Here is a 16,135-nt window from a genome sequence, read left to right on the forward strand (position 1 = left end):
TATATGGATATCCCTGATGTCATCCGTATATGCCCATATATGGGCTTTCTAATATGCCCATATATGGAGATCTCTGTATCTCCATATATGGGTATAAAAGGATACTTCAGGTCTGACATCAGGTTTGTTTATATTGGGTTGCTAGGTTTGACATCACAAACTCCATGGGCCATCTGACCTAGAAATCTATATTTGGGCATAGATGACTCATCGTGACCTCATCATGATTTCAATCGCTATAAAAGGACTCTCAGTGACATACACTCTCCACAGATAAAGCAATCAACCAGCCTACCAGTCAACCCATTCTTTGATTACTTTGTACAACTAGATTAACTTTTCAATGGCATCCCCACTGGAATTGACCGAAATGTACGACAGACAATGCCGGTCTTATACCAGGAAAGAAGCATTTCTTCGACTCAGACCTTATCGCCAGGGTTGGCTTATAGCAGCTGTCGGTAGATAATGCCGGTCTTATATAAGGGTCATTTGTGTACGGTGTGATTTGCCATGGTTACTCATTGAAGTTGAATCTCCATATATGGAGATAACCTACGCATCACACTAAGTCTGACCTCACCAGCCCATATTTGGGCATGAGCAACTTATGTCTCCATATATGGAGATATGATGACATCACACAGTCCTCAGCCGATGATGTGGCGTGATGTCATACAATACACAAACGAGCCCAGATATGAGCAGGGCAAAGGTGTGACGTGTGACGTGTGACCGACCGACCGACCGACCGACCGACCGACGGACGGACGGCCGGTGGAGGTTTTGATACTAAACTGCGACCTTACGGTCGCAATCAACATCATCAAGAAAAGTGGGTATAGTTTTCTTATAATTTCATATCCCAGCTCAGTTTCCAAACTCTTGTGTGAGCTGAGCTCACCAGAGTTTGGGAAGTTTGGGAATGATCAGCAAAAGCCTGTCATTCAACTGTTCTCATTTATTACCTACGGTATGTCAGTTAAGATGAACTTGAGCTATAAAGTATGTCTGCCAAGCATTAACTTCCACACAACTCTATAGGATTGTGCAAATAGATCAAATTATATTTTGTTTACTGAGACACACATCCTGTCTGTATTTTATGGGATCATTATTATGTGACATTATAGCAGTAGGCTAACTTCCACCGGTAAAGATCCAATGTGTCATGTGATAATGCATCCAATGAATAGAAGTCTCTTCAACAGTTTTGCAACAAACAAATAAACCAACAAACACAAAAACACAACAAAATCTTACCTGAACTTTAAACTGATTGAAATGTCATTTATAGATTCAAAGGCGGTCTCTCTTCGCTACTTGACGAGGCTGTTTGACGAATCAGCTTTACACTCTGCCTTCAACCCCATCTAATTGGCTGATGTATGCACCCTAGTCGCACGTGTTTGGTGGAAGAGCCTGTCAATCAACATCACAGCTGAAGCCGCATCACGCCCCCGGTGGCCGGTGCAGCTCCAGCCAGAGCTTGCTCTAGCCCTGAATACAGGACTCTCATATACATGAGAGTCCTGGTGCCGCCTCAACATGAGGAGTAGTGGGCAATCGAGCCCTTAACGGTTTGCGCTAGGAACGTCAGATTTCAAAAATAAAGTGCTTACCTAAGCCAACTTTGCTAACAATTTGACGCCGCACAACGTTCATTACACGCCGCTACCGGATTGTTGAATAAAAAGCATTTTTGTCCGAAATTATTTTGCTTAACATAGGACGTCCGCCTCTAGTGGACAGTCGCGTCATCTCCGGTTGATCATTGTAGTGAACGGAGATGATGCGATGACGCGACTGTCCACTAGAGGCGGACGTCCTATGTTAAGCAAAATAATTTCGGACAAAAATGCGTTTTATTCAACAACCGGGGAGCGGCGTGTAATGAACGTTGTGCGGCGTCAAATCGTTAGCAAAGTTGGCTTGGGTAAGCAGTTTATTTTTGAAATCTGACGTTCCTAGCTCAAACCGTTAAGGGCTCGATTGCCCACTACTCCTCATGTTGAGGCGGCACCAGGACTCTCATGTATATGAGAGTCCTGTATTCAGGGCTAAGCTTGCTCGTGCCACGGTGCCAGCGGCTACTCTGAACGTGTGGGAGCCACAGTGCCTCTTTGCGTGGCAGAAAACGGAATTTGTTTTTATCCCCGTGCCGTTGTTGGTCATTAACCCGTTACCCTTATTTATATTAACCCTTGTTCTTGTTCACCCGGGTTTCAACTAACGGGGTTGTTTCGGCGGTGTTTTGCAAGGCTCCAAAAGAAAACGCCGGGCTCGGGATCTGCTGTCACCCGGCTTCAGCTGAGTAGTTGTTTAGTGTGGTGCGTCGTGCGGAAGCAGCTGCTAACAAGTAGTTAGCAAGTCAGCTAGCTAGTTAAGTTAGCTAGCGTAGCTAGCCCCAGCTTTCCCCGCTGTTAACAAGTCCCACCCTCTCCCCTCCAGTGTGTGGACGTCGCCCGGTTGAGAGGCTGCAGCGGACAACTCGACTTGCTTTTTATTTTACCCCCCCACCCCCAGTTTCGCCAGCGTCGGTGTTAGAGCTGGCTGGCTTGGCCATATATTGAGTAGTTGTTGTAAACGTTAGCCGGGTTAACGCTAACGGTTACGCGTTTTCATTGAAAAAAGGGTAACGGTCGCTACACTGGCAAGGAGACGGTCTAAAAGGAAGAGGCGAAATAAAAGAGAACAGGGAAGACGCCGAGAATAAGGAGGGGACTGGCTGGTTTAGCCGGGGAGGTCCATTCAACACGTAAGTGGCACAGTGACAGTTGAGTCAATCAGTTAGTTTTACCCAAAAGGCTTACTGTAATGCTCTGCTTGCATGGCAACGTTTCAAGCTACTTAACGTGGCTTATAGCTCCCAGCCTCCCACGGTCAGTCCGCCATACTACTGCTAACGGGAACGTAGAGCCTCTCCTGAAGGCGGTTTGTCTAGCAGCAAGACAGATAAAGCCTGGGTCCCACCACGCTTCTTTTAGTCATTTCTTTATGAACTTGATGAGTTATGTACATGGGCCAAATGGTCAACCTATCCATCCTTGGATTGAGTAACACATTAGGCTAATAAGAAGCCATACGAGCTAGCTAATCCTGCAGACTGCTGTTAACAGTATAGCCACTTCACAGCCTAGTAATGACAGACTGCTCACTGCTGCAACTTGACAGCTCAGCTACCAACGACACCTACGTTAGTCAAAAATCATCAGAATGACTCCTGGTTATCTTTCTCCACATTGCCAACATTAGGCCTGTATCTTTTCCTCGCAGACAGGCGGGGTTACAGATGTGGTAACTCTGTTCCAGGGCTCAACACTAGATAAATTGTCCAGTGGCCAGTGACAGCGTTCTGATCAATGGCAACCCTAGAATCAATTGTCAACTGTCAACGTGATGGTCTGTGCTGCGGACCACCTCCTGTCCTAACAGCCTAGTACTGCTGTCATCATCTGTCAGACACTAACACATACAATCACACATACATGGACAAAATGTACCAGCACAGTTAGTACTGTGGCCCGCCTATTCTATTACTCCATCCATTAAAATATCCATAAAAACTCAACCCAACAAAAAGTGGTAACCAGAAGAGTGGGCACCTGAGAACTCTAAATGTTCACCCTCAAAATGTTCACATTCCCCCCTCTGAGAGAGGAGATCTTTGTCCTCTTTGAGTGCGATTACATCTGTATTAAAGATATGGTTACTTGGGATCAGCCAGGATGCAAATTACTGTAAAAAGGGGAGTGAAATGTTTCGTGTTTTACTACAAGCAGGCTAATGTCCAATATTATACAACATTGAACATTATAAAAGGTCCCCACCAAAATGAAGATTTACCATTTTTATAACCAACAAGTAAGATCAATGATTTACAGGCAGATATCATCAATTACAACAGTTTATACAAATTCATATTTTGCTGAAATAAATGTTCAAAACTGCCTCAGTTGGCCCCAGTGTTGGAATTACTAAGTACTGCAGGGGTTGACACTAAGGTCTCAGAGGCACTTGCCCATCGGGCAAGTACAGGTCATGTTCTACTTGCCCGAAGGTAATGCCCACTTGCCCGAAAAGTAAATCGTCCATGAATGATAGGTACGATTTTAATTACCGCTCAATTTAACACTTATTTCTTTACTTTCTGGGGCTGTGCGATAAAATGTCATACCTCAATACCTCCAAATCCAAATACCAAATACTTTAGCTATGATTGAATATGTCTATGGTTTCACACTTGTTATTTTATATTTTTAAATGTAGTAACAGTAAAAACAGCACATTATAGGTAAATAGTGCTCATATTTTACATTCCACAGACCAGAAGACACAGCGCACTGGCCACGTTCAGGTGTTTAGACAGATATTTTGTGTTGTGTTTATAGACATTTGTGTCCCCTCTCAAATGAGCACTTGCCCTGTCGGGCAACCTGAAAGCCAACTTCACCTGCCCTGACGTTTTATTTACCTGCCGGGGGCAGGTGGGCAAGCCTTAGTGTCAATGCCTGAGTAGTACTTGAATGTAGCAATAAAACAACAAGTAAAAGTCACATATTTAAAAAATGTACTTTAGTAAAAGTACAAAAGTATTGTACTTAAAGGTATAGGCCTAGTTATGGTAATTATTATAAAGCATTATATTCTCATTGCAATTATGGCTATAAGTAAGAGTGTTTGTTCAGTAAGAGTGGTCTTCCTGCCCCTTCAGATCTTTATAATAAACAGAAAATACAATTTCAGGTGGGTGGCCAAAGTACTAGAGAGTACCCAGCTATCAGCTTCAATTTTGTTCCAGTTCCAATTTTGTCTTCTGATTTCTTTGGCAATCATAACTATCAATTTCACTTGTTTATCCTGTATCCCGTGTGAGCTCTCTCTCCTGATTGGATACAATTGGTAATGTATCCTGGACTGGAAATGTATTTTCTATTTATTAAAGAGCTGGAGAGACAGGGAGACCCCTGGTACTGAACAATATTGGACAAATCAGAATATAGAGCTGTATAACACTTATTTTGACAAAGGGAAATCACTGCGTTGCATTGGGGTGCGTTGTGAGCTTGTATATAGGCTATCTTTGCACATATAGAATAATCATTGTTGACGGACAGACAGACAGCTAGACACCCAGACCAAACCCACAGCAAGACTGGTGGTCATTGATGTTGTGGTCTGGAACACAGACTGCGTAATAACATAAATGTAATGTTTAAAACTTAATATTATACAAAGAATTCATGGTGCCCTCTCCGTTTTAGTGCACAGACTTCTCAGGCACCCATCCCGTTTTGGTACCCACTGCTGCCCAGTATTCCCAGTGCCCACTCTGTTATTTACCAAGTTCCCACTCTGTTCCGACTCTGTTTTGGTGCCCAGATTTACTACTAATGCGGTGGCCAGATTTACCAGGTGCCCATATTTTTGGGTGCCCACCCTTCATGTATTAAACACAGTTATGTCCCTTCCAATACTCAAATTATTTATCTCCTTCCCTCTTCCATGTACCCCCCCCCCCCTTTCTGTAGACAGCAATTGCCACAATCAAGTCTCTCACAAACACAGCGAGCCAGCCATGAGTATCGAGATACCTGTGGGCTTGACAGAGCTGCTGCAGGGCTACACCGTGGAGGTGCTCCGGCAACGGCCGTCAGACCTAGTGGATTTCGCCGTACAGTACTTCACCCGCTTGCGGGACACCAGAAACCAGGATGGAGCGAGTGCTGTTAAAGGAAAAGTGATGTTTGATGGGGAGCCGATGCAGACAGAGTCCAATGGAGAAGACGATGATGACGATGACTCTGACTTTGAACGTAAGACGACTTTCTTGGGTGATGCGTGCCGTGCACAGAAGTGTGTGAGCGATGTAGAGTGACAGGAGGTGGGGAGTACACTGTAAAATCCTGAGTGTTAATTTCACTCTGAATTGCAAATGGATGAATTAACACTGAGGATTCTACTGTGTATGAGAGTAAGCGAGTGCGTGTGTGTGCGTGCGTGTGCGTGCGTGCGTGTGTGTGTGTGTGTGTGTGTCTAAGTGAGTGATCAAATGAGGTAGAGAGAATTGTGAAAGTGACTTGAGTGTAGTGTTGTCACGATACTGGATTTTCAACTTCGATACGATATTTTGAAAAATTTCGATACTCGATACCATTTTCGATACCACGCAACCACGGAGAATTTAGTGCAAAAATTTTAAGAAAAATACACAAATAAAAAAATGAACTATCAACTGTCTGGAAGAAATAATTACACTTTCTTTCACAGTAATATTTTTCTTTCACAGTAAAGGCCCATTCCCACTGGGCCAGATAACAGATATCTGGAGATATTTCTCCAGATATTTTTCCATGCAAAGTGGTTGGTAGATACAGATAAAAAAATATTTGCCACAGATAAAAGTATCTTATCTGTATCTACCATCCACTTTGCATGGAAAAATATCTGGAGAAATATCTCCAGATATCTGTTATCTGGCCCAGTGGGAATGGGCCTTAACAGTGAGTGCATGGCATGCATTGCAATTGTAAAGTACCGTATTAGCCCGAATTTAGTACGACTCTGATTATAAGACGACCCCTATTTTTCAATTATCATTTTGGAAAAATATGTTGAAGACAAAATATTATATATTATATTATATTAAGTTATTTATTAAGAAAAACGTTATTATTGTAAAATTATTATAGAAAAGCTTATACAGAGATAACATTCTGCTGTATTGTATTGCATTAACCATCAAAGTCAACTTCTATTCAAAAACAACATTCAACAACACTCAAGTTGAGTGAAGTCTTGACAAGGGCCTTTGTTCTTTATTCTGAAGACGGTTGGGAAGTGAGATTTCTTTCAATTGCTTGATGCGTTGCATCGTCTTTACACTTGAGTACAGTACCCTGTCTCCACCTCATGTCATGTGCTCTTTGGGGAAATAAAAAACCTGTTGAGCCGTGAATGAGAAAGAAACCAAGATGTACATGTGTGTTTGTACTGTATGACATTGAAGTCTTGCCTCATTTCTCATACAATGGGCGCTCAGGTGCCACACATAAGACCACAATGGAAACAAGCCTTCAGGGCTTTTTGCGTTATCCTTTTAGCAGTATTGTATAACTCTACCTCTGTACTTTTAGCAAACTGTTAATAAGTTATTCAATCAGTACACAGTATGGGTTTAACTTACTTTGAATCATCCGGTGCCTTTTGCCGGGCGTCCACTGTCCATTCCAGCATAATTGGCCGTGTTCTCTGGAGGGAAACGGGACGGGGAGGGCAATCTTTGTTGTTGGACCACTGCACCAGTGACTCCTATGGAGAGATTAGGCACTGTTGGCAGGGGGTGTAGGGTATTCTCACGCTATGTCGTCCTACTGGCAGGTGAACCAGTGAAAAGGCAGTGATAAGACTACACGGTGTGTGGGGAATTCAGGAATTGGCAACGACTGGGTACGACTAAATTGGTAGAGAAAGGGGGGAAATAATTGACATTTGGCAATAAGGCAATGCCTTGATTTGCTCAGTGTCTGAGAGCAATGTGAACTGGATCAGACCAGTGTGCCGTGGAGCCATGGGCTGTTACCTTGTGAATGGATGCTCTGTTTTTTCTCAATGAGCAGATCCACTGTAATGTGCTATGGGTCTATCTGGGGCGTATCTTGTTAAGTCCATTAATGCATGTTTCTGACAAGGTAGATAGAGAGATTCACCAGTGATCAAGGCAATTCTTTTTATTTCTGGGTGTGTGTTATTAACACTTTATGCTCCTTTTTGATTACTCCATTGATTCTAATTCACGTATACTGATGTGCACAAGGTACATCTTGCTCAGTGTGAAAAACTCCATCTGTTCTAAAATGCAGTAGTTGATACAGAGATTTATACTTTTGCATAATCTTGCTTTTGTAAAATCTTGCTTTGAGATTCAGACCCATTTGCTGGGACAGCAAAGAGGGGAATTTAGAGGGCATTTTGAACATTCACACAAGTTGACTTTTTGGTTGTTGTCAAACAGCTGTGACCTCAGCTGCAGGGGCTTTGTGTATACTGTGTGTGTGTGTGTGTGTGTGTGTGTGTGTGTGTGTGTGCGTGTGCGTGTGTGTACTTGTCAAAGCCAACAGATATGCTTGCAGCTCGATTTCACACCCGTTCAAATTCCATCGCGATGACGACATCAAGCTACTCTTTCCGGTACAGAGCTATCAGGGGTCAGATGTTGAGCGTGCTCCACACCTCATCAAAGTTAAGCACCCTGCATAGGGAGCTGATTCTAAATCCAGGCCTCAGAGGGGTAAATGTTCCCTGCACGGATTGGGTCACCGTCACACACATGACATCTGTGTTATTGGATTATTCAATCAGGCCCAGTGTACACTGCCCTTGGAGGAGATTCAGTTCCAGATAGTACAGTATATGAGAAAAATAGTTGTATGGCTGCAGCATATCATGTGCTGCTGCCCTTACAGCAAGCACAGCCAACGCACTCACTGAGGTCCACAGTACCAAGCTGCAAATGCTAAAAATATATGTAAGTTATACAAAAAAGTTTGCATAAGGACTACTGTTGCAGCTTGACATTTACAGTACTGTAGGTGTGGGCTTCGCTTTTTTCAGTTGTATTAGTTGATGATTGTTGCACTGCGGAGTGCTGAATTTCTTTCTTCTGCTCCAAAATGGTCCAATTAAAGAGGTCATGTGCTCCTTGGGGTCATACAGTGACACAGAGGAACTGTGTCGCCCCATCCTGACTGCCAGTGAGCGATGAGAAGTCATTAAAGCCATGTGTTTCAACCAGACTGTCCTGAGTCCTGACGTACCGAGAGCGACAGTGCGCTGTGCAGCGACGTCATCCACCCCTCAAATATTCGGTTGCAGTGTCTTTATTTGAGCGAGGTTTCGCGGCTGTGTTCCCACCCCAAACCTATTTTTATTGGTTGAGATCTGCATGCTGCTTTGCAGCACCCATTCCTGGAATACAGCATGTTTTATCGTCAGAAAATTATTTAAGTGAAGTGAAGGAAAATGGATGTTAAAATGGAATAGTAGATGGACAACACTGCAGCTTCTAGAGCTCACATTGCTCCTGAGTCCTGTCCCAATTCATATTTATATTTGAGATTTGTTCACGGTATATTGAGACCCCTGTTACTTCATATAGAGCCTATTTCAGTATAATTCAAACCGTCATCAATTATTTCATATTTATATTAAAGGATGTTTCAAACAGTCAAACTGTATAGATAGTGGTTGTTACTAATGGAAGGGACTAGGTGTATAGATAGTGTTGTTACTAATGGAAGGGACTAGGTGTGTGACTGTGAGTGCATGCGTGCATGCCACGTTTGTAGTTTTGTGAAGCTACAAGCGTCCTGTCCTCTCTCATTAGCTATTAATTTGTTAATTTAATTGGCTCAGGCATTGTCACAATGCCATGGCCAACGCTCCATATCAGGATAGTTTCTCGCACTACATCATCGTCAGATCCCTCCCTCGCAATCAGGAATTGAGGTGTTCTACTGTCAGGCAGCAAGATGAGTGGAATTGGATTAGACCTTCCACTGAAGGGTTCATTCGTCAGTTTGAGGAGAAAATTAACCACACAAAAGCACACAGCCATCAAAAAAAAGATTAGGCCTATTAAGGTCATATCTCTAGTGACTCTTCTTTTTAATAATAACCATACTAGTCATCAATCTGTTAGAGAACTGAAGGTGTCCTCTTTTTCAAACTGTGAATAGCTCAGGAGCATGTCGATATTGCGACGTAACATTAGTTCGATGTCCCATTAGTTCGACGTCCCAAGGGTTCGACGCTGGTGAATTCTAACCTGGTGAAATGCTAACCTGCCGATACTGGTGAATGCTACTATTCCTAAACCTAACCCAAACCCTAACCTCTGTAAAACTAAGCCTAAACCTAACTCGAACCCTTAGTCGAACTAATGAAACGTTGAAATATTGAGATTTTACCGAATAGCTCCTTTTGTTATGAAGCGATACTCTTCTAACTAACACCAACATACCTACTACATGATATATGATAGTAATACATCATTAACAGGACATTTGTACATATCATTCTGTCAAGCAAATGGGGACTTGCTGGGCAAAATTCAGTGTTTGTAAACAAAGTCAGGGAAATGCCACTGTATGTGTTTTAATAAACATACTACATGAATGACGATGGTCTGTGGCTTAGCTATCCCACTTTTCCCCAGTCTTCCAGAGGTTTAAACCTTTCAGTTGAGGGCTCATTAGAAATGTATTGCCTGGCTCTGGAACCCGGGCTGATGAAAGCATATCACTGCTCTTGTCATGCAGGGACCCTACCAGAAGTAGGCCACTGACCCATTTTGTTCTGACCTATAGTCTAAGAAAGAAGGCTATAGGGAAATTGGAAATCTTTTATTAAGAAGTAGATGGACGACACTCATCTTTTTGTTGTTCCTTGTTGAGAGACAGTAGGAAAGCAGAGAGCGAAACCACACAAGGGATGCTCATGAGAGAAGGCTGTTTTTTTTTTCTTGAAGGGAAGTGGGCAGTCCACTCCCACAAGTAATTTGTTTTGCCTTGTCAAAACAGATGGTTGGAATTGAGAGGGAAACGGCATAGGGAATACACAGAAGTGAGGGCAGGCATCTGGTGGGAGCTGCAAAAAAGAACATGCGTATGTATGGTCCAGAGAGTGAGACTCATGCACCTTGAAAACAACACAGATGGTAGAAAAGCTGAGATGAAAATGGTGGTGGGCCAGAGGTCAGGAGGCTTCTGGTGGGGTATCCTGTGTTGGGAAGGGGCACAAAGGAGTTCAAAGAGGGTGGGTCTATACTGGACATTCATTGGTCACAATATAGGGGATGTAACCTAGTTTCCGTAGTAAATATGTAGGGATAGGAAACTTTGTTAAACAGAGGATTAAGAATGTATTTGTTATTTTCATAAGGCCAGGGGTAGAGATAAATGTTTTTGACCCTGTCTGTGTGTCTATCTGTGTGTGTTATAATCTAATATTGGAAATAAGGTACAAATATTAGTATTGGCTGCTCATTTTTTGACTTGTGAAGGGCAAATCCTTCCACCTAAATCCTCTTCAGTCTTGGAGGACGACACACACACACACACACACACACACACACACACACACACACACACACACACACACACACACACACACACACACACACACACACACACACACACACACGAAAGATCCCATGATCCCATGAGGGATCTTCATATATGGGCATAAAAAGGACACAGATCGACTGACAACACACATAGATTTTGTACATTTCTGAACTGAACTCTGAACTGCCTAATTTGTGCTGTACGCTTTCCGTGGAGGAATCCAGCCTCAGTCTCCAGTGGTGGGCATGAACTTTCTCCATGGATTGGACACCCAGCGCTTACATTTTTAGCAAGGTTAACCCATGGCACTACCTGTGGCCGTGTTAGTGGCCGACCTGCTTACTATTGATGTAAGCAGGTAATGGACTGGCTTTTGCCGTCATATTTACAGGTCTGCAAGTGAGACAGGGGGTTGCAAGTTGCAACATAACAATAGGCATGTTTTATGTCCTGGAGGCTCTGTCATGCTGTCCTTGTGTCCTATGGTGTTCGATTATCTATTGTGTCTTGTTTGTTGTTACTTCTATCACAATGAAACCACTCTCCTTTCCTGTCCTCTGTTATACTGTACAATATCACATTTCCTTATATTTTGACCTGCTTTGCTCAATTATGTTGTGCTTTAGTCACTGACGACAGCAGTAACTCAACACAGAACAGCACAAAGCTGTCCAGCAAGAGTCACCTGGATACAAAAAACTGAGTGTTTAGTTTGGATCATGGTGGCATGTCACATCTCAGATGTGAACAGACAAAGCGCTGTAAAGGGGGGGGGGGGGGGGGGAGGGTGTGTGTGTATAACATGGTCTGATTTATCAAGGAACATTTGTGCAATAAGGACTTACAATCAGTCTTCTTAGCATGTATGTTTTGTTTAGCTGTCAGGAATCTATTCCAGTTCTGGCTACAGGACCAGTAGAGAGCTACAGAAAGAGGCTTGGAGGAGTGTACATGGTATATGTTACATGTTAGAACTGTCTGAGAGCCAGAGACAACAGGATTCTGTGAGGATGAGTGCTGCTGTGTACATGCTTACCTGTTTGGTTCTGAAGAAGACCAATGTCAAAACGTCTGTCATCCCTGCAAAACAACAAAACACGTGCCACCAGCCATGTTCTCTCCGGTATATTTTATTTGGGTCTCTTTTAAAGTGCCCAGGTATTATTGTCTCCACCAGCCGAAGGCATGGGGGAGAGTATGTTTTCCCCTCCGTCCGTCCGTGCGTCCGTCCGTGCGTCCTCGCAGTTTATGAGCACCTAATCTCAGTCGCCGTTGGCCCGGACGCTGCCAAAGTGAGCACACACACTCCCTGGATGCCAATCTAGTACCTCTGCCCTAAATTTTTCAAATGGGCCTTTTCTAGCGCCACCTAGTGGCCGATGTTCGCAAAACACATTTCGGTGCACTACTCTTACAGATTTTGGCCAAAAATCCTACAAATCGGTAGGCAGTATCTCGACAGTCATGTGATCGACACGGATCTGTCCGATTTTGCATATTCCATCCTGATTGGCTAAGATTGGCTTCCAAAGTTTGTAGGATTGAGCCGTTTGGAACAAAATGCCTCAAATCCCAAACGCAAAGTGCAATCATCATGAAATCGCGCACACACGTTCCCACTAGGTCGAAGAAGAAATGCCACTTAAATTTTTTGAAATCAGCCTCATGGTGGCGCTATAACAGGGCGATTTGTGGTTTTACCTATAACTCCACCGATCAGTTTCAAACTTTGTAAGCGCACTCCCTAGAGGCCAAGGAAAAACCCTTTCCTTGCATTTTTCACATCAGCCTTTTATAGCGCCACCTTTGGGCTGACTTGTGTAAAACACATTTTAGGATATTACGCCTTCAGATTTTCTCCAAAAATAACACAAATCAGTACACAGTATCTCTATAGTCATATGATCAAGTCTGCTCCGTCTGATATTTCATATTCCATCCTGATTGGCTAATATTAGCTTCCAAAGTTTGCAGGATTGCTCCGTTTTTGAACAAAATGCCTCAATTCATCAACGCAGCTTGCAATTACAGTGAAATTTGCCACACATATTCCCACTATGTCAAGGAACAAATGCTACCCTTTTCACATTGGCTTGTTATAGCGCCACCAGCAGGTAGACTTTAGCAAAACACATTTTTTGAACACAATGCTTCAAATCATGCATGCAGTGTCCGATTGCCATGAAAGGTCTAAGGTGAAGAACATATGCCACCCTTTTTACACTGGCCTATTATACAGTCGCACCACCAGGACGCCTGGCCTGGTGGAGACCTGTGCTCGGAAGAGCACTGCTTCTAGTTTTCTCTGATGTAAGTTGTCCCTGGTGAGCACCGACAAGCCCTTCTACCTGAAGTGTGCAGGACCTACTATACTGTACATGCTTAATTTGTTTAAACAAGGCATCTTTTTCTGCTCAACGCATAAAGATTCAATTAAACTTAAACTTCAATTAAATATGATATGAATCCCATTGCTTGGGGCATGCTTGCAAATAAACATAAAAACTCATTGTCTTGTACTTATTAATTGTTGCTTCATACATGTATGGCCACAAACACAAGCAGCAATGTGAGGCTGTTGAAATGGGGCATTTCTAAACAAAGGGTTTAGATTTTAAACCATGTTTTAATTACTTAATAGTAATGAAATGTCATCCACACAGATCTATCCGGTTTCCCAATATTCAAGCCAGTATTTGTGTTTTATTATTACAGTTTATCAGCAGCTTTAATAAGTACCTCATATGAACTTTTAAAGCACAGAGAGTACTCGCATAATCTCGACCTGTGAAAATTGCAGTACAACAGTATTAACCATGTGTTGGTTAAAGCGCTCTTATCTTTATTGAGAAACCAGTTTGGTTGCCAGCCACCATGGTTGGTGTGAGAGAAATCCAATGGTACTGTGTGTGTGTGTGTGTGTGTGTGTGTGTGTGTGTGCGCGCATATGCGTGCGTGTCTCTGTTTGAACCCAGGGTTAATGTAGCCAGAAGCATGATCACAGACGATACATAATGAAGTTCCGAGACTCATTTTCTTGCTCTGTCTTTGGCTTTCAAACCCGTTATCCATCATCTCTTTTCATCCCCTCCCTTCTTCTTTCCTTCTCTCTCCCCTTCCTCCCTTGTTGACCCTGTCTTACACACACACACACACACACACACACACACACACACACACACACACACACACACACACACACACACACACACCAGCTCCTCTTTTTCTCTCTGAATCTCTCTTTCTGTCTTCATTTAATTAAATTCAAATCTTCATTGGCACACAAGGGAAATTGTGTTGTGCAGGTCCAATAATGGAAAACACATTGTAGTGTATACAGACATCAAATCATACACATACAGTCTACAGTCAGTAGCACAGTTTAGGAAACATCTGTCTTTCTTTATATTAATATATCTACTGTACTTAGCCTATACCTTTTGAGTGGCTATATAACTTTAGACTTGTTGGAGGTTATGTTGTGGAAGAGTGTACTGCTGCTAAGCCGAAGCTGATGATAAAGTTGGAATCATTCTATTCAGTCAGATTTGCTTGTGAATTTGACCTTTTCCCTCTGCAGTACAATGGTTGTGAGCTCAAGTTATTTTGGGATAGGGCAGGGCTTCGCTGTTCATTACTTGTCAGTCCTTTCTATTACAGAACATCCCTTGTATTGAACAGGTGAGCTTATTTAGTGAAGTTCAAAGGAAGTTTAAATTGGACACATTTCACTCCTTCCTCTGGCTTCAATGAGAGATAATGAAAAGCACTACAGTTAAAGTTAGGGTTGTTGAAAGGTTAAAGCTTCATGTTGTGATAGTAATTTATTGCTATAGAGGGTTTGTTCAGTTACAATCTTTCCAGCTCTTTAATAATCATAAAATACTTTTTCAGGTGAGTTGCCAATTTCAGCCAATCAGGAGAGATACCCATTTATCAGCTTCAATGTTATAGTGTTCCATTTTTGTCTGCACATTTCTTCGTATCATTACTTTACTTCCAATTTCACTTGTTTATCCTGCACCCTGTATATGTTCTCTCTCCTCATTAGATCAAATTGGTATCCCAACCTGAAAATGCATTTGAACTCATTGACTGCCAGAGTGTTTATCAACAACCTTTGAAAAATCGCTGAATATTCTGCGTTGCTCCGATCCACGCACGGACCATTCAAAGATGCCCACGGGTGTGCTAAGATCGGAAAATAATCCTTGTCCACACGCTACTTCCTCTAACCTTTCAGAATCGTAATTATTTTCTCTCTCTTTAATTCCGGTTCACTGCAGGGGGTCGCTCATCCACCAGTCCTATTATACTACTTAGGGCTGTGTGGGATAGAATCAAAGTGTTTGAATCCGATTCAAAGTTTAATGCTTGAATCCTAAAGCATGCTTCAAATGAATGGTGCACTGGCTTACAGTACGTTGTCCGTCCCCAGTGAAGGAAGCTTGGAGCTCTGCTCTGAAAGCCATATTGGCTCACATAGCTGGTCGTGGCAGCTGTTGCTGCTGCTGATGTTATTGCTGTTTATCTGCCTGTGGGTGGGACACAACTTTGGATGATACTGCTGCTGCTGCTGCTAACACTTGATTTATAAGCACAATATCCAGAGAGTTAAACTCACACATCTGTTTTCCATTTAAAAAAAGAGAGCAAATAATCCTTACCACCATTACCTGTACTATAACTCTGTTGGTGCCCGTAGCACTTGCCGTTGTGCCCGTAGCACTTGACATAGCACTTGCCCTAGCCTTGACGACCTTGCAGGCTTATGCAAAGGCTAAAATGTAATTAAGATGTCATGTTATGTATACAGATGCCAGGTCATTTATGTACAGATTATAGATTTTTGACATTATACTTTTAGACCGATGATAGGTTCTTGCCTAAATTGTAAATTGTTGGTGTGTTGTTAACAGGGAGGAATGTATCACTGTATGTTGTTGTATGTATACAAGGTTGGATTCAAATTCGACTCGATTTGGATTTAAATCTGATTTTATGAGAGA

The 16,135-nt window shown here is 42.6% G+C and overlaps 1 protein-coding gene across 2 annotated transcripts in view; it reads left to right on the forward strand.

Moving 5' to 3' along the window:
• The first annotated feature begins 2,276 nt into the window (after positions 1 to 2,276).
• The window catches only part of prkar2aa (protein kinase, cAMP-dependent, regulatory, type II, alpha A), a 67,141-nt gene continuing 53,282 nt past the window's right edge, over positions 2,277 to 16,135 (forward strand). Inside the window, exons 1-2 of one of the 2 annotated variants that reach the window (XM_080733338.1) lie at positions 2,277 to 2,758; positions 5,532 to 5,816. In XM_080733338.1, the coding sequence (XP_080589464.1) occupies positions 5,579 to 5,816 (238 nt within the window). In that variant the 5' untranslated portion in view covers positions 2,277 to 2,758; positions 5,532 to 5,578. The remainder of the gene's footprint in view (positions 2,759 to 5,531; positions 5,817 to 16,135) is intronic. The other variant, XM_080733339.1, reaches the window with a different exon arrangement.

Source organism: Nannobrachium achirus, assembly GCF_963921795.1.
Source record: "Nannobrachium achirus genome assembly, chromosome: 9".
NCBI classification, from domain to species: Eukaryota; Metazoa; Chordata; class Actinopteri; order Myctophiformes; family Myctophidae; genus Nannobrachium; species Nannobrachium achirus.